This window comes from Hylobates moloch, unplaced genomic scaffold (assembly GCF_009828535.3).
Source record: "Hylobates moloch isolate HMO894 unplaced genomic scaffold, HMol_V3 SCAFFOLD_13, whole genome shotgun sequence".
Taxonomy (NCBI): domain Eukaryota; kingdom Metazoa; phylum Chordata; class Mammalia; order Primates; family Hylobatidae; genus Hylobates; species Hylobates moloch.
Window position 1 is genome coordinate 26,792,909 of NW_026652288.1, and position 22,207 is coordinate 26,815,115.

At 50.1% G+C, this 22,207-nt stretch overlaps 2 protein-coding genes across 6 annotated transcripts in view; one reads left to right on the forward strand and one right to left on the reverse strand.

The window, feature by feature from the left end:
- Positions 1-16: 16 nt before the first annotated feature.
- Positions 17-19,831, reverse strand: CGREF1 (cell growth regulator with EF-hand domain 1). 5 transcript variants are annotated; one of them, XM_032172496.2, is made up of 6 exons: positions 19,558-19,831; positions 4,430-4,520; positions 2,673-2,738; positions 2,507-2,577; positions 2,247-2,371; positions 17-98 (listed from the first exon to the last, which is right to left on the reverse strand). In XM_032172496.2, the coding sequence occupies exons 2-6, from the start codon at positions 4,507-4,509 to the stop codon at positions 42-44; spliced, it is 399 nt and encodes a 132-aa protein (XP_032028387.1). In that variant the 5' UTR covers positions 4,510-4,520; positions 19,558-19,831; the 3' UTR covers positions 17-41. The 5 variants fall into 5 exon arrangements, with proteins under 5 accessions (XP_032028387.1, XP_032028388.1, XP_032028386.1 ...); XM_032172495.2 differs by lacking the exon at positions 17-98 and adding an exon at positions 966-2,043 and having other exon boundaries at positions 19,558-19,823; XM_058426788.1 differs by lacking the exons at positions 17-98; positions 19,558-19,831 and adding exons at positions 966-2,043; positions 11,184-11,620.
- Positions 19,832-21,749: 1,918 nt separating this feature from the next.
- The window catches only part of ATRAID (all-trans retinoic acid induced differentiation factor), a 103,229-nt gene continuing 102,771 nt past the window's right edge, over positions 21,750-22,207 (forward strand). Inside the window, exon 1 of the mRNA XM_058426155.1 lies at positions 21,750-21,753. The gene's annotated coding sequence lies outside the window, so the exon portion shown is untranslated. The remainder of the gene's footprint in view (positions 21,754-22,207) is intronic.

Here is a 22,207-nt window from a genome sequence, read left to right on the forward strand (position 1 = left end):
AAGTGCAGCAGGAGGTGCCGGCTCCCCGCACACCATGGAGGTTACCATTGCGGCTGCATCGCCTTCTCCCCTCCATCCAGCCTGGCGTCCAGGTTGCCCTGCTCAGGGGACAGATGCAGGCTGTGGGAAAGACTCTGCCTGTGTCCTGTGTTCCCCACACACCTCTCCCTGCAGAGCCTCAGAGCAAATAAATCTTCCTCAGAGCCAGCTTCCCCTGGCAGTTTGTCCTCAATGTCTGAACTGCTCTGGCTGGGCATTCCTGAGGCTCTGACTCTTCGGTCCTCCCTCTGTGTCCATTCCCCAAATTAACCTCTCCACCCAGGCCCAGAGGAGGGGCTGCCTGGGCTAGAGCAGCGAGAAGTGCCCTGGGCTTGCCACCAGCTCTGCCCTGGCTGGGGAGGACACTCAGTGCCCCACACCCAGTGAACCTGCCAAAGAAGCCGTGAGAGCTCTTCGGGGCCCTGCGTTGTGCAGACTCTATTCCCATAGCTGAGAAGCTGGGAGTCCACACCGATGAGCTAAACTGACAGGCCAGTGGGCCGGGGGCGGGGGGGCGCCTCCTCTGCCCTGCTCACCAGCCTGTGATTTGATGGGGTCTTTGTTGTCCAAAAATATCTCCTCCCGCTGACTGCCCCAGAGCCTGAAAGTCTCACCCTTGGAATTAAGGGGGTGCCTCAGCCACAAATGTGACCCAGGATACAGAGAGTTGCTGTCCTCAGGGAGGTTGGATCTGGAACACATGTTGGAATTGGGGCCAACTCCAATATAGGGTGGGTAAGGCCTTATAATGTAAAGAGCATATAATGTAAAGGGCTTTAGAGTCAGACAGACCTGGATTCAAATCTGTCATTTAATTAACTGCATGTCACCTTAGGGTACAGCACTTAACGCAATCTGCCTCAATTTATCTGTCAAATGGAGCCAATTCTGCTTGGCTACAGAATTGTGAGGATAAAATCATATATAAAATGCCCAGCATGATGCCTGATGTGTACGAGGCTCTCAAAAAGTTCTAGTGATGATTAATATTACTGGGGGTGGGGGGCAGACACAGGGTGATGGGGGTCACCTGCCCTGAGCTGCAGGAGAGCATGGGGTGTCTGAACACCAGGTGAGGGGGAACCGGTGAGGGTTTGGGGCCCAGGGATAGACTGAGCTTTCCTCACTGGGTCCTCTGCAGCTGGCCATGGCTAGCACCATGCACTCTGCTGCCAGAGCACCGTGAGGCCCAGAAACACTGGGAAGGCGGCATCCCTGTCCTTTCGGTCCCCAACCCCCTGTTCCTCTGAGAGGGTCTGGGCAGGCTGGACAGGTAGAGAGGTGGCCCGGGGGGATGAATTCATTCAGTTCTTTATTGGTAATCTGCCCCTTAACTTAGGGTCTCCCTGAGCTGCACAGAAAGACTTGATACCTACTGGGACCAGACAGGGGGCACACAGGTGGTCCTTGATCCCAGCGTACATTCCCCTGCCCACTTCAGGGCTTATGTTCTGGCACTCAGACTTCGTGGGGTACCTGTATCTTCAAGATCTAGATCTCATCATTCTCCAATTGAACAATGTATACCTCAAACTCATTTTGGGTGTTCTTAGACTCCAGTGTTTCCCCTGGAAGTTCCTTGGCCTCCTCTCCGTTCTCCCTGGCCTCTGCCTGGCCCCCAGCTTCCCCTCTGGGCCCAGGAGCATCTCCTTCAGCCTCTGCCTGGCCCCCAGCTTCCCCTCTGGGCCCAGGAGCATCTCCATCAGCCTCTGCCTGGCCCCCAGGCTCCTGGACAGGATCCAAAGACTCCCTTATGGCCTCTACCTGGCCCTTTGCTTCTTCTCTGGGACCCGGGGCTTCCTGTGTTTCTTGTCTTAATGGGCTTTTAGCTAATAGGGACTGCCTTCCAACAGCTTGTTGCTCCTGAGGAGATGGAGCAAGGGGCTCTCTGGGCTCCACGTGCCTGGGGGCCGCTCCCGGGAAGTTGATGAGCTCAGCAGGGGTCATGAGCCCATCCCCATTCAGGTCCTGGGTCTCGAGCACTTTGTCCACTATCAAGATCACCTGTGGAAGCAGAGTCACTGTGGGATCTCCAGTGACAGAGATGTTCCCAGGAGTTCTGACCCTCCCTAACACACCCTTGCATCCCTGCCATGCAAGCTCCCTCCTTTTACAGAGGATTCACCAAAAGAGTTATGATGAGAAAGACCAAAGCCCCAAAGTGCTGGGTCTCCTTTATGCGGGGATCTCCATCCAGCAGAGCTTACCAGGTTGGTGGTAGGAGAGTTGGCAGCTCCAGGGGCCAGAGCAGCTGTCAGCATGGACAACAGCTCCAGGCCATCCAGCTGTCCACTCTGGTCATAGTCATGGAGGGCAAAGAGGTAGAGGAGAACTAGAGAAGAGAAGCTGGATTAGAAGAGGTGCCGGGGAGGTGCAGAAGGCAGGAGTCAATGGGGCAGCCGAGGTCAGTCCCAGATCTGGCTGCCCAGAGCCTCCCATCCCTGGCCCCAACAACCCAGCCCCTCACCCTGCTCCCGGCTCAGATGCTCCAGCTGCACTTCTGTCCTTTCTAGTCCCTTTAGGTAGCTCTGCAGAAGTCTGTCAGAAAAGTGGAGAAACAGCCCGGGAGAGGTGAGTCTGCAGCCCCGGGCCTGGTCTTCTGCCTGAAAGCACCCCCAGCCCACCTTACTCACCCGAGCTGCTCCCCGCCTGGCTGGAAGGGGTTGGGCAGGAGCTGATGCTGCACTTCAGAGGCTGGCCTGGAGGAGGAAGGGGAGGATCAGCCTTGCAGAGAGCCTCCCGCAGGGCCCAGCCTGCCAACCTTCTGCCTCCAATCTCCTGGCAGAGTTCTCTCCTCAGACCCAAAGGGAGTTGCCCCCAAAATTCCAAAAACCTTGTAGGGAGGAGGCTCTTCTGGTCTCCTTGGAACCAAATCCTTAACTCCCTCAGACTCTGTTTTTGCAGCTGGCTACCTTAGACTTTAAATGAAAACCCAAATAAAACATCTGGTTAGGTAGAGGCCAGATGAGGCCACACCTAGTAGACACAAGTTAGAGATCCAAGAAAACAGCCCAGTGAGTGGCAGGACAACATGGGTCACGGACCCCTCTCCTTCGATGCTGGGAGCCAAGGGACAGGTCTCTGGCTGAGCCCGGTGGCACTGCCCAGTTTTATATAGACCCAGTTTGCTCCATGACATAAAATTGACCTATACTTTTTCAAGGACAGGGTATATCTGTTGGTTCTGGGGTTTCAAGCTGCTCAGGATCTCTTTGTTAGTCTTTCAAGCTCCAAATGTGCTCCCACTTCTAGACTGGGTAACTGTTTGCCCAAGTCAATCCAGACCTGTGATGCCAGAGAGCTGGCAAGAGTTGCAGCGACTTTTGTCACAGCTACCAGCCCTTGTGGCTGTTCCTGTGGCTGTTTCCCCTTCTGCCCAGCATACCCATTGCACAGTATTTATAAATAAAACCTTCAGAAAGGTATTCAGATAACATAGAAATGACATGCTAATGATCTCTACTTCTTTGGTGTTCCCACCATAAGGTCTTTTTTTTTTTCTTTTTGAGATGGAGTCTTGCTGTGTCACCCAGGCTAAGTACAGTGGCTTGATCTCGGCTCACTGCAACCTCCACCTCCCGGGTTCAGGCGATTCTTTTGCCTCAGCCTCCTGAGTAGCTGGGATTACAGGCATGCACCACCATGCCCGGCTAACTGTTTTTTTATTTCTGTAGAGATGGGGTTTCACCATGTTGGCCAGGCTGGTCTCGAACTCCTGACCTCAGGTGATCTGTCCGCCTCGGCCTCCCAAAGTGCTGGGATTACAGGCGTGAGCCACCACACCCAGCCCATCTTAAGGTCTTGGTAACAAAACTGCAGGCCAGGCACGGTGGGTCGTGCCTGTAATCCCAGCATTTTGGGAGGCCAGTGTGGGCGGATCACAAGGTCAGGAGTTCAAGACCAGCCTGGCCAACATGGTGAAACCCCATCTCTACCAAAAATACAAAAATTAGCCCAGCGTGGTGGTGGGCGCCTGTAGTCCCAGCTACTCGGGAGGCTGAGGCAGAAGAATTGCTTGAACCCGAGAGGCGGAGCTCGCAGTGAGCTGAGATCATGCCACTGCACTCCAGCCTGGGCAACAGAGTGAGACTCTGTCTCAAAAACAAACAATTGCAGCCCCCACTTCCCTGGCGCCATAGCTTCTTCCCTGTTCTTCATGACGCACTGGAGCTGAGTTCCCTGATTCCAAATGGGTCCAACAAGCATGTACTGAATGCTCACTTTGTGGCACTCTGACAGGCACAAGATGGCAGGCTGGTGGCAGGGAGATACGTAGATCGGGGAACCTACACCCCAGTCTCCTGCCTCCCAGAGGGCCCACCACACCCTTGGATTCTCTAGAGACTTTCCCTCCTCCCAGCCCTTGGCCCTGCCCTCATAACCGTGTTACCTTGTGACTCCATCCTTTGGGGCAGCCTGACCCTCGGGGAGCAGCAGCAGGATTAACACTCTCATCATCAAAGGTAACATCCTTCCTGGAACTGGAACAAGGAAGAGAATCAGGCGTTGGGGGAAAGGGGCGTCTGCCACCGTGTCACAGATGGGCTGGGTTAGACACAAGTGCCTTTTCTCCCTGCTTCTACCCGCAGCCCCAAACACAGGACTCCTCCTCAGGGAGAACTCACACACAGACAGCAGGGATCCCCCCATGGAACTATGCTCAAAATAAATGTCACTCCAACTCTCGTATATAAAGCACATAAAGGCAGGCCTGCTGTGGCTGAAGCAGAGCTGGGGGCGCATCCCCACCCCACGCCCCATTCCCTTGCTCCCCACCAGGTGCCAAGGTGCCCAGAAAAGTACAGCGCAAGCATGTCTGACCTCCTTCAGCCCATTCATCTTACAGATGGAAAGGAGCGCAGAGTTTAAGAAAAAGGCCGGGTTAGAAACGCAGGAAGTCACAAAAAGACCAAGACTTAAACACAGGCAAAAAGAGAAATGGACTGTTTGTGTTTATTAAAAACCCACTGAAGAACAAATCAAAAGAGGCGCAGACTTCTTGAAATAGGTCTAAACTCAAGTACAAACTGAAAACACAATAAATCAGGGTCAGACCAACAGTGGCCCCAGGAATTGCTATTTGCTAAATGCAGTTAGGAAAATTAGACCCACTATAAAGGAAAAAACAAAAACTTCCCCTAAGACTGACATGGCTTAGGCCCATTGGCAAAATCAACCACTTGAGTATATGAAAACAGTCAAGGATAGAATGGACCAATCAAACAGAGCCTGAAGCTTTCTGATGAGTCCCAGGGTACGTACAGGTAATGAGTTCCTGAGGAAGCAGAAGCCCACCAAAGCCAAGGCCTGAGACCCCAAGCCCATCTCTAGAAAGAAAAATCGTCAGATGCTTGATGGTCTAGCAGAGGATCAGGAACACCCCCATCTGGCTGGCACTGGGTTTTCCTAGAGGAAGGTTCATAGCTTTCGGCAGATTCTCCAAGAATCCCATGACCCTAATAAGGTTCAGAACCACTGCCAGGGTGGACTTCCATTTCCTGAGAGATGAGGGGTAGAGCAGGTAAGCACCTGGCTAATAGGAAGATAAATAAAAATTCTGCCTTTTAAAGCTAACTTAAGGGAAAACCAGCTAAACATGGAAGTCCACAAGATGAAGCTACCTAGAGTCACAGAACCTGTCTTCATTTTTTTTTTTTTTTTTTTTGAGAAGGAGTCCTGCTCTGTCACCCAACCTGGAGTGCAGTGGTGTGATATCAGCTCACTGCAACCTCTGCCTCCCCGGTTCAAGCGATTCTCCTGCCTCAGCCTCCCAAGTAGCTGGGATTACAGGCAACTGCCATCACACCTGGCTAATTTTTACACTTGATCTTAGCCAAAAGGCCGAGAAGCGATACACCTGGCTAATTTTTGTATTTTTAGTAGAGATGGGGTTTCACCATGTTGGTCAGGCTGGTCTTGAACACCTGACCTCAGGTGATCTGCCCGCCTGAGCCGCCCAAAGTGCTGGGATTACAGGCGTAAGGCACCGCACTTGGCCTGTCTTCATTTTTCTATGCATACGACTGGCCCAACAGATAAAGTGAGTATACATAATTTGTTGGTATCTATAAGCCCCAGTGGCCAAAAAAAGATGCTGAAGCCACAGCTGCCCTAAAGGTATTCACCAACATCAGCTGGCAACATAAATCCTAGGGTTTTAGTCATTGCGCCTGGAAGAGAAAACAAGGTCCTGGGCCCGTTCAAGGTAGGCCATTGGAACTGAGATCTCTCTATCAACACGAAACCCTCAAAGGGACACAGCCCAGAAAAAGGATGGGCTAGAAACACATTCAGACTTCCACTTCTGGGAGTGTAATAGTAAATGTCCCAAAGAAAGTAACCACAAAGCTGGATAAAAATAGAAAGTATCTTTTCAAAAGCACTGGGTTGGCAAGAAATCCTCAACAGTACAAATGTGCAGTGAAAACAGTAATCTGGGGGAAAGTGAGCTTGACATCAGCTTTTGCCTTAGGAGTATCTGCCAAACCAAACCCAGGTGAACTTGAGCTGCCTGTCAGAGTGCTTGTGCTGTAAAGGAGACCAGAGATGATACCTGGGCCCAGCTGATATGAAGAAACTAACAAGAGATTCCCTACGTAAAGCTGGGATTCCAAACAGCTACACTCTGAACATGAACAAAAAGTAAATTTGTCATGAAGAAGGGCAGCAAAGAATTTTGCCTTTCTTGATTTTGGTGCTGTGTAGAAGAGAGAGAAAAAAAAAAACTCCCTGAGAATCTGTAACAATCCTGATCTAATGTGGGTTGTTTTTGTTTTTTTTTGAGATGGAGTCTCACTCACTCTGTCACCCAGGCTGGAGTGCTATGGCATGATATCAGCTCACTGCAACCTCCACCTCCCAGGTTCAAGCGATTCTCCTGCCTCAGCCTCCTGAGTATCTGGGACTATAGGCATGTGCCACCATGCCCAGCTAATTTTTTGTATTTTTACTAGAGACAGGATTTCGCTGTGTTGGCCAAGCTGGTCTTGAACTCCTGATCTCAGGTGATCCTCCTGCCTCAGCCTCCCAAACTGCTGGGATTACAGGCATGAACCACTGCACCTGCCCTCTAATGCGGGTTTGAAGCTGGAATTATTAATGCTACCTGTATGGTTCAGAACATCCAAAGTAGGTAATATATTTTGAAGTGCAACCTGGCTGATGGCACCCCCAGATGACTGGCAGAGGAAAACATACATCTCTGGAGGAACTCAACTCTAATCCAGGCCTCAAAGAATTTCCATAGGTGAAGTTTCCAGGAATATGAACTCATAGCCAAAACATTATAAACATACAAGGAAATAAGACAGTGTGAGTAAGAGCCAGCAAAACAATAGCAGGGAAAAGTAGACTTGGAAAAGCTGTTGGAATTGTTACACACAGAATATACAGCAGATACAGTTCACATGTTTTTTTTGTTTTGTTTTGTTTTGTTTTTGAGACAGAGTCTCACTCTGTTGCCCAGGCTGGAGTGCCATGGTGCAATCTCGGCTCACTGCAATCTCTGCCTCCTGAGTTCAAGCAATTCCCCTGCCTCAGCCTCCTAAGTAGCTGGGATTACAGGCGTGTGCCACCATGCCCAGCTAATTTTTGTATTTTTAGTAGAGATGGGGTTTCACCATGTTGATCAGGCTGGTCTCAAACTCCTGACCTCGTAATCTGCCCACCTGGGCCTCCCAAAGTGCTGGGATTACAGGCGTGAGCCACCGTGCCCGGCCAATTCACATGTTTTAAGAAATTAAAGGGAAGCTTGAAACTATGAGGAAGAAATAAGAGAGTTTTCCAGCCAGCAACAGTGTGTTAAAAAAAAAAAAAAAAAAAAGGTCGGGTGCGGTGGCTCATGCCTGCAGTCCCCGCACTTTAGGAAGCTGAGGCTGATGGATCACGAGGTCAGGAGATTGAGACCATCCTGGCCAACATGGTGAAACCCCATCTCTACTAAAAATACAAAAAATTAGCCAGGCGTGGTGGTGGGCACCTGTAATCCCAGCTACTCGGGAGGCTGAGGCAGAAGAATCACTTGAACCTCAGAGGCAGAGGTTGCAGTGAGCTTAGATCACACCACTGCACTCCAGCCTGGGCCACAGAGCAAGACTCTGTCTCAAAAAAAAAAAAAAAAAAAAAAGAAAGAAAGAAATAAGAGAGCATAAAAATAACCAAGTAGATTTGAAGAGGAAACAAACATAACTTTTAGAAATAAAAGATTGACTTTAAAAATGCAGTGGGTGACCAGCCTGGCCAACATGGTGAAACTCCGTCTCTACTAAAATATACAAGTTAGCTGGGCTTGGTGGCACACGCCTGTAATCCCAGCTACTTGGGAGGCTGAGGCAGGAGAATCGCTTGAACCCAGGAGGCGGAGGTTGTAGTGAGCCAAGATCGCCCCACTGCACTCCAGCCTGAGCAACAGAGTGAGACTCTGTCTTAAAAAAATAAATAAAATAAAAACTAAATAAAAATAAAAATGCAATGGGTGAGTTAAATTGATTAGACACAACTGATATGAGCGTTAATGAACTGGAAAATAGATCTGAATAAATTATCCGGAGTGCAGTTCATTGAGTCAAAGACATAGAAAATATAAAACAGAGGTTAAGTGGCAAGGTGGATGGAGAAGATAAGAGATACAACTGGAAAAAAGCAGTATTTGAAAAAATAATAGCTGACATTTTTCCAATAGGTTACAAAACACTGGAATATGCCAATCCAGGAAGCCCAACAATTCAATGCAGATTAAATAAACAGAAATTCTCACCTAGACCTATTTTTCTAAAATAGAACACTCAAGAAAAAAAAATTGTTAAAAGCAGTCAGAAAGAAAAGACAAATCATCTCATAGGAAAAGTAATTAGACTGACAGCTGATTTCTTGACATCAACAATGATGCCCAAATATAGTATTTTAATGTGTTCAGAGAGGGGAGAAAACTGATATTCTAGAATTCTATTCTCAGCAAAATTATCTTGCAGAATGAGGTGAAGCAAAATTATTTATTTATTTATTTAGAGACAGGGTCTCACTCTGTTGCCCAGGCTGGAACTCCTGGCATGATCATAGCAATTCTTCCACTCCTGCCTCACAAGTAGCTGGGACGACATGAATGTGCCACCATGCCCAGCTTTTTTTTTTTTTTTGGTAGAGACAGGGTCTCACTTTGTTGCCCAGGCTGGTCTTAGGTGCAAGCAATCCTCCTACCTTGTAAAAACAATTTTAGACAAATAACTTAGAGAATTTGCCACCAACATTCCTTCATTAAAGGAAATTCGGCTGGATATGGGTTCGTGCCTATTGGGAGCACTTTGGGAGGCTGAGGTGGGAGGATCTCCTGAGCCCAGGAGTTCAAGACCAGCCTGGGCAATATAGTGAGACTCCATTTCTACAAAAAATAGGAAAAAATTAGCAGGGCATGGTGGGGTGTGCCTGTAGTCCCAGCTACTCAGGAAGCTGAGGTGGAAGGATTGCTTGAGCCCAGGAGGTGAAGGCTGCAATGAGCTGTGATCACACCACTGTAATCTAGCCTGGGCAATACAGCAAGATCCTGTCTTAAAAAAAAAAAAAAAGTTTGAAATGCAAGAAAACATGTGGAGAAAAGAAATCACAAAGTATGTGGCTAAATCTAAATAAACATAGACTGTTAAACAATGATAATTATGTTAATAAATGAGGCAAAAAAGCTGCTCTGAACTACAATATTGGACAATGACATGTAAAGCAAAGATGGCCGTTTGGGAAAAGAGTAGACATATTGATGAACTTTGTTAAACGTGCATATTAAGGCTGGGCACGGTGGCTCACGCCTGTAATCCCAGCACTCTGGGAGGCCGAGGTGGGCGGATCACCTGAGGTTGGGAGTTCAAGACCTGCCTGACCAACATGGAGAAACCCTGTCTCTACTAAAAATACAAAATTAGCCCGGCAAGGTGGTGCATGCCTGTAATCCCAGCTACTCGGGTGGCTGAGGCGGGATAATCGCTTGAACCCGGGAGGCAGAGGTTGTGGTGAGCCGAGATCACACCATTGCACTCCAGCCTGGGCAACAAGAGGAAGACTCCGTCTCAAAAAAAAAAAAAAAAATGCATGTTAAAATTTTAAGGATAACCACTAAAAAATTAGAAATGGAATGTATAGCCTCAAACCAGTAGAAAAAAATGAATGGAATTTTTAAAAATGAACTGAAAGAAAGGCAGAAAAAGAGGAAAAAGAAGAAATAAAAGCAGGAAAAGAGGAAAAAGAAGAAATAAAAGGCCGGGTGCGGTGGCTCACGTTTGTAATCCCAGCACTTTGGGAGGCCGAGGCGGGCGGATCACGAGGTCAGGAGATCGAGACCACGGTGAAACCCCGTCTCTACTAAAAGTACAAAAAAAATTAGCCGGGCGTGGTGGCGGGCGCCTGTAGTCCCAGCTACTCGGAGAGGCTGAGGCAGGAGAATGGCGTGAACCCGGGAGGCGGAGCTTGCAGTGAGCCGAGATTGCGCCACTGCACTCCAGCCTGGGCGACAGAGCGAGACTCCGTCTCAAAAAATAAAAAAATAAAAAAAAAAATAAAAGCAGGAAAAGAGGTAAAAGAAGAAATAAAAAGTAAAGGCTGGGTGTGTGGCTAATGCCTGTAATTCCAGCACTTTGCGAGGCCGAGGTGGGAAGATCACTTGAGCCCAGGAGTTTGAGACCAGCCTGGGCAACACAGCGACACCCTGTCTCTACAGAAAGTAATTAAAAAAAAAAAATTAGCTGGGTGTGGTGGCATACATCTGTGGACCCAGCTACTGGGGAGGCTGAGGTAGGAAGAACATTTGAACCTGGGAGATTGAGGCAGTAGTAAGCTGCAATTATATCACTATACTCCAGCCTCGGTGACACCGTCAGACTATCTCTAACACACACACACACACACACACACACGCACAGCCCCAAAATAACAAAAACAGCACTAGTAAAAGAGACTACACTTAAACAAATTAAAATAAGTAATAGCAGAAATTAAAAACACAATAAAGAGGAGCAACAGAGCCAAACAAGGGTTGTTTCTTTAAAAAGACTAGTAAAATAAAAAATACATATATACAAAGAAATAAAAGCCTAGTAAAATAGACAAACCTTTGGCAATTTCAATTAGGAACAAAGAGAGCCAGGTGTTGTGGTTCACACCTGTAATCCCAGTGTGTCCCGAATTGGTGGGTTCTTGGTCTCACTGACTTCAAGAATGAAGCCGCGGACCCTCGCGGTGAGTGTTAAGAGTTTTTAAACGTGGCGTGTCTGGAGTTTGTTCCTTCTGATGTTCGGATGCGTTCGGAGTTTCTTCCTTCTGGTGGGTTCGCGGTCTCGCTAGCTCAAGAGTGAAGCTGCAGACCTTCGCGGTGAGTGTCACAGCTCTTAAGGCGGCGCGTCTGGAGTATATTCGTTTCTCCCAGGGGGTTCGTGGTCTCGCTGGCTTCAGGAGTGAAGCTGTAGACCTTTGAGGTGAGTGTTACAGCTCATAAAGGCAGTGTGAACCCAAAGAGTGAGCAGCAGCAAGATTTATTGCAAAGAGCAAAAGAACAAAGTTTCCACGGTGTAAAAGGGGACCCAAGCGGGTTGCCACTGCTGGCTCTGCAGCCTGCTTTTACTCTCTTATCTGACCCCACCCACATCCTGCTGATTGGTCCATTTTACAGAGAGCCGAGTGGTCTGTTTTGACAGGGTGCTGATTGGTGCGTTTGCAATCCCTGAGCTAGACACAAAGGTTCTCCATGTCCCCACTGGATTAGCTAGATACAGAGTGTAGATTGGTGCATTCCCAAACCCTGAGCTAGACACAGGGTGCTGATTGGTGTGTTTACAATCCCTTAGCTAGACATAAAGGTTCTCCAAGTCCCCACCAGACTCAGGAGCCCAGCTGGCTTCACACAGTGGATCCTGCACCGGGACCGCAGGTGGAGCTGCCTGCCAGTCCTGCACCATGCGCCCGCACTCCTCAGCCCTTGGGTGGGTCGATGGGACTGGGCGCCGTGGAGCAGGGGGCGGCGCTCGTCAGGGAGGCTCGGGCCGTGCAGGAGCCCACAGCGGTGGGGAGGCTCAGGCATGGCGGGCTGCAGGTCCCGAGCCCTGCCCCGCGGGGAGGCAGCTAAGGCCCGGCGAGAAGTCGAGCACAGCAGCTGCTCGCCTAGGTGCTAAGCCCCTCACTGCCCGGGGCAGGCAGGGCTGGCCGGCCGCTCCGAGTGCGGGGCCCGCTGAGCCCACGCCCACCCGGAACTCGCGCTGGCCGGCAAGCGCCGCGCGCAGCCCGGGTTCCTGCTCGCGCCTCTCCCTGCACACCTCCCTGCAAGCTGAAGGAGCCGGCTACAGCCTTGGCCATCCCAGAAAGGGGCTCCCACAGTGCAGCGGTGGGCTGAAGGGTTCCTCAAGCACGGCCAGAGTGGGCGCCAAGGCCGAGGAGGCGCCGAGAGCGAGCGAGGGCACACGCTGTCACCTCTCACCAGCACTTTGGGAGGCTGAGGCAGAAGGATTGCTTGAGCCCAGAAGTTGGAGACCAGCTTGGGCAACATAGTGAGACCCCAATCTCTACAAAAAATTGATTTAAAAAAATTAGCTGGGCGTGGTGGTGCACGCCTGTAGTCCTAGCTACTTGGGAAGCTGAGGTGAAGGATGACTTGAGCCCAGGAGGTTGAGACTGCAGTGAGCTGTGATTGTGCTGCTGTACTCCAGCCTGGGTGACAGAGTGAGACCCCATTTCAGAAAAAAATAAAAACAAACCAAAGACTAAAAGAACAAATAGAAAAGGTACAAACAATATTAAGAAGGAAAATAGGGACATAACTAAAGAAACAGCAGAGATTTGAAAACTTAGAGGACATGGCCAATTTCCTAGAAAAACTTGATAGCAAAACTGATGCAAAAAGAAATAACAAGCTTTGATAGTCTTACAATCACTAAGGAAACTGAATCAGTGAGTATTAACCTTTACTGCTTCTGGAACTATAAACCTGAAATGTTTTTAGAGAGCAGTCTGGAAATGTGTATTAATTTCCTAAAACTCTGACCCAACAATATCGTCTTGGGGATTACATAAAAGACTATAAATGGAAAAGAAATTACAAAGATATGTATAGCTGTGCTATTAATATTAGTCAAACAAATGTAAGCAACCTGAATGTCCAACATTTAGGCAATGGCTAAACAAACCATATTATGCGATAGAACCATTAAATAAATCAACTCAGAAAGTTTAAAAGGAAAAAATGAGCAGATTTGAGTACATCAAAAGTTTAAACTTCTCTGTCATGAAATATACCATAAATCAAGTTCGAGGAGACAAGTGACAGAGAACTGAAGGAATTGCAGCTAGTGTGTGGAGGCTTCCCGGGTCCCCAGAAGGGTGGGGTTCCACCACCTGGGCCTCAGCAGGAAGTAGAAGACAGAAATCTCCCTAGAAACCCTATGGGTACTGAATGGAGGTCCAGGAGCTGCAGAGATGAGTGCCTTGTTTCCAGGAAGGTTAGAGAGAAGGCCCTGCCTACAGGGTGCCTGAGAGGTCAGGAAGCAGCAGCTGAAGGAGGGTCTGGGTGAATGGGCAGAGAGAGGGCTGCCTCTCCCAGTTCTTTGTATCTAGAGTGCTGCTGGTTTGAAGAAGGGGACTGAGGTCAGCTGAGGGTTCCAGTCCCTAAGGTGGAAGGAGGGGTGCCTAATGGCTGAGAGAGCCAGTTGGCCAGGAGAATGCCAGAAGTTCTGGCCCCCTGGCCCGGGTGCCACAGAGAATACCATGGAAAGCACCAGCAGCCGCCACATGACAAAGACCAGAGGGCAAGCATCCGTAGGGAAGGCAAGTTAGATATAAGTTTGTACAATAAGGATAAATATTCATTTCTTTAATATTTATTGAACACGTGCCATATGTGAGACACTCTCTTATCACTAAGCTAATTGCTTAAGGTCGAATTACTTTTTCTTTTTCCCCCTAAAGCTTGCAAGTATGTAAGTAGGAAAAGATACAAATGTTAAAACAAGAGAAACACAGAATTGCTATGGAAGAGGTGGTACAGCCCAAAGTTGGGGGTATGGGCCCTGACCTCAGGCTGCCTCTCTTCAAATCTGGGCTCCGCAGCCCACTAGCTGTGCGGCTTTTCTGTGCTTCAGGTTCTCCATCTGTAATGCGGAGCTGACGAGAGCACCTCTGGCAGGGCTGTGGTGAGGGTTTCATTAATGAGACAAGATGTGTAAAGTGCAGTGCCTGATCTACAATAAGGCCTTTTTCCTTCCAAGAGTTCATCTGCATGGCCCCACAGTGGCTTCACACACCCCCTTCCCACCTGGCTCCTCTCAAATTGCTTTCTCCACCCCATCTGCTTACTGCTAGGACCCAGGCTGACAGGAGGCACTGGAGTAATTTAAATCCCTCATAGCTGTCAAAACTCATCATCCAGGCTTCACGTGTTCTTACGCACTAGCAGGTGCCTTTTTTTTTTTTTGAGACGGAGTCTCACTCTGGCACCAGGCTGGAGTACAGTGGAGTGATCTCGGCTCACTGCAACCTCCGTCTCCCAGGTTCAACCAATTCTCCTGCCTCAGCCTCCCAAGTAGCTGGGACTACAGGTGCATGCCACCACACCCAGCTGATTTTTGTATTTTTAGTAGAGACGGGGTTTCACCATGTTGGCCAGGATGGTCTTGATCTCTTTGACAGTCTTGCTCTGTTGCCCAGGCTAGAGTGCAGTGGCGCGATCTCGGCTCACTGCAAGCCCCACCTCCCGGGTTCACGCCATTCTCTTGCCTCAGCCTCTTCGAGTAGCTGGGACTACAGGCGCCCGCCACCACACCCGGCTAATTTTTTTTTGTTGTTGTATTTTTAGTAGAGACGGGGTTTCACCGTGGTCTCGATCTCCTGACCTCGTGATCCGCCCACCTCGGCCTCCCGAAGTGCTGCGATTACAAGCGTGAGCCACCGCGCCCGGCCTGGTCTCGATCTCTTGACCTCATGATCCGCCTGCCTCGGCCTCCCAAAGTGCTGGGATTATAGGTGTAAGCCACCACGCCTGGCCCTCAGATGCCTTTTAAAGGAGGATGTCTGTAAACTCCAAAGGATGACTCTGGGGGAAGCCGTTCAGGCATAAAAGGGAAGCACCCCTCAGATCCACTCATACTCTCACTCATTAGGCCACAGTGGTGGCTTTAAAAATCTGTCTACACATTCTTTGACATTCCTTCCCACAAAACTTGGAGTCTAACTCGCCTCCCCTTGTATATGATCTGGACTTAGTGACTGGCTTCTAATGAGTTGCCAAAATGGTGCTTACATGACTTCCAAGTCCAGGTAATAAAAGTGACCTGGCTTATGCCTGATTCTGGTTCTCCCCTTCACTTGACACACAGATATGCACCTCTGGAACTTTGAGCCACCATGGAAGGAGCCTGGCCTCCCTGAAACCACTCTATGGAAGAGACAGTGTGGAGAACCCACCTAGAAACAGATGCCTGAGAAGCCTCCAGCTCAAATCTTCCCAGCCCAACAACCAGACAGGGGAAAGAGCCAAGCTCCAGATAATTCTAACCCCCAGCCTCTGAGCTGCCCCAGCCAACACTGAATGCAGTAGAAATGTACTTGTCTCCACAGCCTGCACTCAAGTGCAAAGTCAACGTCAACGTTATCTTTGTGTGTGTGTGTGTGACAGGGTCTCACATGTTGCCCAGGCTCATCAGAAATCCCCGGGCTCAAGCAGTCCTCCTGCCTCGGCTTTCCAAAGTGCTGGGATTATAGGCATGAGCTACCATGCCGGGCCCATTATCCTTTTAAGCCACTACATTTTGAGGTGGTTTGTTAAACTGCCATAGTAATTGGAAGACCAACCATATAAGGGCTGGCTTCATGGGTATGCGTCCTGTGCAGTCACAAGGTCCCCACTCTCAGAGGGGCCCTGTGCTTGGGCTAATGCTCTGTTGTCACTATCTTGAAACTCTCAATCATTTTTGCACCGAGCCCTGCAAATTATGCACCTGGTCCTGAGTACTACCCTGTGAATGACTATCACTCTCCTCTTCTTGGTCCTATGTACCCCTCATATATTTAACTCTTCAGTATGTTTAATGGACAGAAAACAGAGCTTTGGAATCAGCCAGACCTACTTTTAAACCCAAGTGCCACCACTGACTGTCCCTGTGACCTTGGGTAAATTAATTTTTCTCACTAAACTTCAGTTACCTTATCTTCATACTGGAGATAATATTTACCTCACAGGATTACAGTGAACATTAAATGAATAATGAATTACTTCTGGCACAAACTAATATAGAAGACTTTTAGTGTTATCCCTGTCTCTGGTATTTTCTCCACTTAAAGAACCCTCCATACCCACATCAGATAAATCTTCCTTTGCTAGAATTCCACTGCTCTAGAATCTTCAATGGCTCCCTATTTCGATTACAGTCCAGAATCTTCACCTGGGCATTCAAGGCCTTCTACAGTCAGATATCAAGTTACTGTTGACTCATCTTCCAGTGCTGCATTATGATAGCACTCTGCTTCAAACAAAGGAGTTATTGGAGTCTCCTAAAATACTTTCCACTTTCACTTTTCAGTGCTTTTGCCCAACCTGTTCCATCCTCAATCTGGAATGTCCTGGGCCCTCCTGACAACCTTAGCATTCGGTTATAGTCCACCTCAAAAATGCAAGTGATTGGGCTGAGTACAGTGGCTCATGCCTGTAATCCCAGTACTTCACAGGCCAAGGCAAAAGGATTGCTTGAAGCCAGGAGTTCGAGACCAGCATGGGCAGCAAAATGAGACCCCCATCTCTACAAAAAACAAACAAACAAAAATTGTTTTTTAGTTAGACAGCATGGTGGCTCAAATCTATGGTCCCACCGACTTGGAAGGCTAATGCAGGAGGATCACTTGAGCCCAGGAGTTGAAGGCTGCAGTGAGCTATAATTACACCACTGCACTCCAGCCTGGATGACAGCAAGATGCCATTAAAAAAAAAAATGGCCAGGCGTGGTGGCTTACACATGTAATCCCAGCACTTTAGGAGGCCAAGGCGGAAGGATCACCTGAGGTCAGGAGTTTGAGACCAGCCTGGCCAATGTGGTGAAACCCCATCTCTACTAAAAATACAAAAATTAGCCAGGCACAGTGGCACGTGCCTGTCATCCCAGCTACTTCGGAGGCTGAGACACGAGAATCGCTTGAACCCAGGAGGCAGAGGTTGCAATGAGCCAAGATTGTGCCATTGCACCCAGTTGGGGTCACAGAGCAAGACTGTCTCAAAAAAAGAGAGAGAGAAAAAAAGTAAATGATGTGGACCTTCAGTATAATTTTTTTTTTTGAGAAGGAGTCTCACTCTGCTGCCCAGGCTGGAGTGCAATGGCGTGATCTCAGCTCACCACAACCTCCACCTCTCAAGTTCAAGCAATTCTCCTGCCTCAGCCTCCTGAGTAGCTGGGATTACAGGCATGCGCCACCATGCCCCGCTAATTTCGTATTTTTAGTAGAGATGGGGTTTCGGCATCTTGGCCAGGCTGGTCTTGAACTCCTGACCTCAGGTGATCCGCCCACCTTGGCCTCCCAAAGTGCTGGGATTACAGGGATGAGCCACCATGCCGGGCCTATTCTCTCTCTCTCTCTCTCTCTCTTTTTTTTTTGAAATGGAGTCTCGCTTTGTCACCCAGGTTGGAGTGCAGTGGCGCAAAATCTACTCACCATAGTCTCCGCTTCCCAGGCTCAAGCGATTCTCCTGCCTCAGCTTCCCAAGTAGCTGGGATTACAGGTGTGCACCACTACACCTGGCTGATTTTTGTATTTTTAGTAGAGACGGGGTTTCACCACGTTGGACAGGCTGTTCTCGAACCCCTGACCTCAAGTGATCTACCCACCTTGGCCTCCCAAAGTGCTGGGATTACAGGCATGAGCCACTGCACCTGGCCAATATTCTAAGTAATGCTTCCAACTGTGACATTTTAGTACAAGTAACCCACCTCAGTGGTTTAAGGAAAAGCTAAGGCACCTCATGTAATGTGTAATGAGGTTAGTGTGACGTGTTGACACTTAGACATTTCTAAACATTAACAAAAGCTTTTGTAAGTGAGAGAAATAAAAGTTATTGAACCACTGCCTGTCCAATAAAAATGTCTCTAACAATTTTCTATAACTATAATGTGCATGAACATAATTACCCTAATAAAGACATGAAAGCCACCATAACTGTTAACAGTTGCCATGTAATTTAACAAAGTTATGTCACACACACGCACTCACACATTCACAATGACCCTCCGGCCCCAGTATTCTTCAAGCCTTTGCACCAGTGCATGGGAGGAGAGCACACTCTACAGGTTAGACTTCTGATCAAATCCTGCCTCTGATACTACTCACTGTGGGACCTAGGCAGGTGTCTTAACCTCTCTGAGCCCTGGGATCTGAATTTTTTTTTTTTTTTGAGGCGGAGTCTCCATCGGTCCCCCAGGCTGGAGTGCAGTGGCACGATCTCTGCTCACTGCAAGCTCCGCCTCCCGGGTTCACGCCATTCTCCATTCTCCTGCCTCAGCCTCCCAAGTAGCTGGGACTACAGGCACCCGCCACCACGCCCGGCTAATTTTTTTTGTTTTTTAGTAGAGACGGGGGTTTCACCGTGTTAACCAGGATGGCATCGATCTCCTGACCTCGTGATCCGCCTGTCTCGGCCTCCCAAAGTGCTGGGATTACAGGCGTGAGCCACCGCGCCCGGCCGGGATCTGCATTTTAAAAATGAGGATAACAGTATCTGTCTCCTAAAGGTTTGGGAAGGCTGTAATGAGAAAACTTAGGGAAGGTGCCTGGCACCAAGCAGGTGCTGCTTGGGTATTTCAGAGCCTCTGGGCTGTGGCAGGGGCCTTGCAGGCTTATCCTGGGTAACTTCCCATACAGTGCAAAAATTTCTTTCTCAGCAACCCTGTCAAATGGCCTCTGCTTGAATCATTCCAGGACAGGAACCTAGCACCTCACAGGCCGGCAGTTCCATCTCCTGTAGAGTCGAACTGTTGGGAAGCTAAAATTTTGAGTGGAATCCTCTCCCTTAATTCTTAATTTATTCCTCTGGTGCCCTTGTGCCTCCCAGCACCCATCCCCCAAGAAAGGAGACAGCGGCTACAGGGCTAGAGGAGCCCACACCCGGGAACTGGTCCCTCGGCCACTTCCAAGGGGACGACAGCCTCGGGCCCTCCCCAGCGCTCCATTTCTTCCCGGTCAGATGAGGGGAAAAGCTCCCGCCAGCTGCCCCTCCCCCAGGACTGCTGGAACACGGAATGCGGGGCTGGGGGAAGCGCCTGGGTAACTGTGAAGCCCCAGATTCACACCAAGGAGCCTCAGGCTCGCTCTCCAGTCCCTTCCTCCACCTGCCCTCAGGGTACACAGGGGCAAGGGCCACTGCTCCCGCCGCGTCTGAGCCGCAGGGGATGCAGAGGGACTGCGCTCTCAGGATCTGGACCAGAGGCTGGAGGCCACCGCCCTCGCGCGGCCCTGGCTGGCTGGCGGTGATGGGCTCGGGTCTCTGGCCGGCCGGGGCGGGGTGTCACCCACCTGCTGTGGCGCCGCGCGGCGCTGGGGGTCCAGCTCCGTGGGTGCTCCTGGCTGCTGCGCCGCCCGCGCCTCGCCTCCCGCCGCCAGCCTCCCCCGGGCCGCTCCACGTGGCCGCTCCACGTCGCCCTCCCGGCTGGAGCCGCCGCCAGGGCCGGGCAGAGTCCGGAGCCAGTGCCAGCCGCCGCCCCGCCCGCCGGACCTGGCCCTTCGCAGCTCCACCGGCGCCCTCGCTGCGCCCGCAGCCGGAGGGGCTGCGCGCGCCCGTGTGCGTGTGTGAGTGCGCATGTGCGCGTGTGCTCGTGAGTGCGCTCGTGTGCTTTTGCGTGTGCGTGTGTGCACATGCGTGTGACATTGTGAACGTGCGTGTGTGCGCGTGTGAGCATGTGTAAGGATGCACGTGTGTGAGCGTGCATGTGTGCGCGGATGTGTGCGTATGCCTGTATGCACACATGTGAGTACAGAGAGACCAAGAGACAGTGAGGTCAGTGTGCATCAGAAGTATGTTTAACTGTGCTCATGCTTTGGTTGCCACTTTCTCTGCCTGAGGGACCCAGATGTATGTGACAAAATGGAACCTAACTTACTGTTAGCATGTGCGGTTGTGGCTGGCATGTGTGGCTCTGTGTATGAGGAACTTGTGACACGGTAGGGGGTATTTTGTGTGACTGTGCATCCGTGTGATAGTGTGGACTTCAGGGGCCGGGCGCGGTGGCTGACACCTGTAATCCCAGCACTTTGGGAGGCCGAGGCGGGTGGATCACGAGGTTAGGAGGTCAAGACCATCCTGGTTAACACAGTGAAACCCCGTCTCTACTGAAAATACAAAAACATTAGCCGGGCATGGTGACGCGTGCCTGTAGTGTCAGCTACTCGGGAGGCTGAGGCAGGAGAATGGCGTGAACCCGGGAGATGGAGCTTGCAGTGAGCCGAGATCACACCACTGCACTCCAGCCTGGGTGACAAAGCGAGACTCCGTCTCAAAAAATAAATAAATAAATAAATAAATAAATAATAAATGATAGTGTGGGCTTCAGGGTATGGCCAACGTGTGACTGACTGCCCAGGGGTGTGGTGGTGCAGAGTGTTAGAGGCATATGTATTGGGGTGTCAGGGTGAACTCTTCCTGAGTTGTTTGTGACACTCCGTCACAGCGACACTGTCATCACAGCGACAAGCCCACTGTCATCCTGTCCTCCTCCCAGTGATGAACACTGCTTGTCACTGCCTTTTTAGATCACGGATTCCGCTGGTTTCAGCAATACCTCTCCTACCTCTGGTCATTTCAAAAAGGTCTCCATTAGGCCGGGCGCGGTGGCTCACGCTTGTAATCCCAGCACTTTGGGAGGCTGAGGCGGGCGGATCACGAGGTCAGGAGATCGAGACCACGGCGAAACCCTGTCTCTACTAAAAATACAAAAAATTAGCTGGGCGTGGTGGCCTGTAGTCCCAGCTACTCTGAGGGGCTGAGGCAGGAGAATGGCGTGAACCCGGGAGGCGGAGCTTGCAGTGAGCTGAGATTGCGCAACTGCACTCCAGCCTGGGCGACAGAGCGAGACTCCGTCTCAAAAAAAAAAAAAGAAACCTGGGGGTCATCCATGTTCCTCCTTCTTCTCCTGCCTCCAATCTACTACCAGGTCCTATCAATTCTGCCACTGATCTTGAAGATCTTCACTCCTCTCCTGGATATCCTCCAGTCCAGGCATCTTTTGAGCCTGGCCTTCTGTTAGCAGCCTCCCAGTGGTCTCTCTGCTTCTACTTTCCTCCTCCTCCAATCTATTCTCCGAGCAACTGAATGATTCTCCTAAAACATAACTCATGTCACTCTTCCCTTCTTAAAACCCTTGGATGGCTTTCCTCTGACCCGAGGATAAACTGCAGCAATTATGTGGTCCTTGACCACCCATATGCTCCAGTCACACCAACTTTCCTTCTGTTCCCTTAAGACATCCTTCACCTCCAGGCTTTTGCCTATGCTGCCCCCTCTGCTGGAACACCCGCGCCTGAAGTCCGGGCACCCCCGCAGTGCTCCCATGGCAGCTGGTACTTCTCTTGTGTGGACCCTGTTAAGCCCTGATGACTTGTGGACCTCCTAGAAGCTTTACGGTGTATTGATACCTAGGCTCCTCTCCAGACCAGTTGTATCGGGGGTAGGGCCTGGGCACCAGTAGTTTTAAAAATCCTAGATGATTCCGATCTGCAGTCAAGGTTGAAAGCCACTACTCGGCCGGGCACGGTGGCTCACACTTGTAATCCCAGCACTTTGGGAGGCCGAGGCGGGCAGATCACGAGGTCAGGAGATCGAGACCACGGTGAAACCCCGTCTCTACTAAAAATACAAAAAAATTAGCCGGGCGTGGTGGCGGGCGCCTGTAGCTGGGACTACTCGGAGAGGCTGAGACAGGAGAATGGCGTGAACCCGGGAGGCGGAGCTTGCAGTGAGCCGAGATCACGCCACTGCACTCCATCCTGGGTGACAGAGTGAGACTCTGTCTCAAAAAAAAAAAAAAAAAAAAAAAAGAAAGCCACTACTCTTAGTAGACGACCTCCTACATTTCAGTGAAGACACGGACAGTAACATGGGGGGTCTGTATCAAGTGCCTGGTACAGGGCGGGTGGTGAGCAAATTATCTACTGTACAAGGACTGCGTGG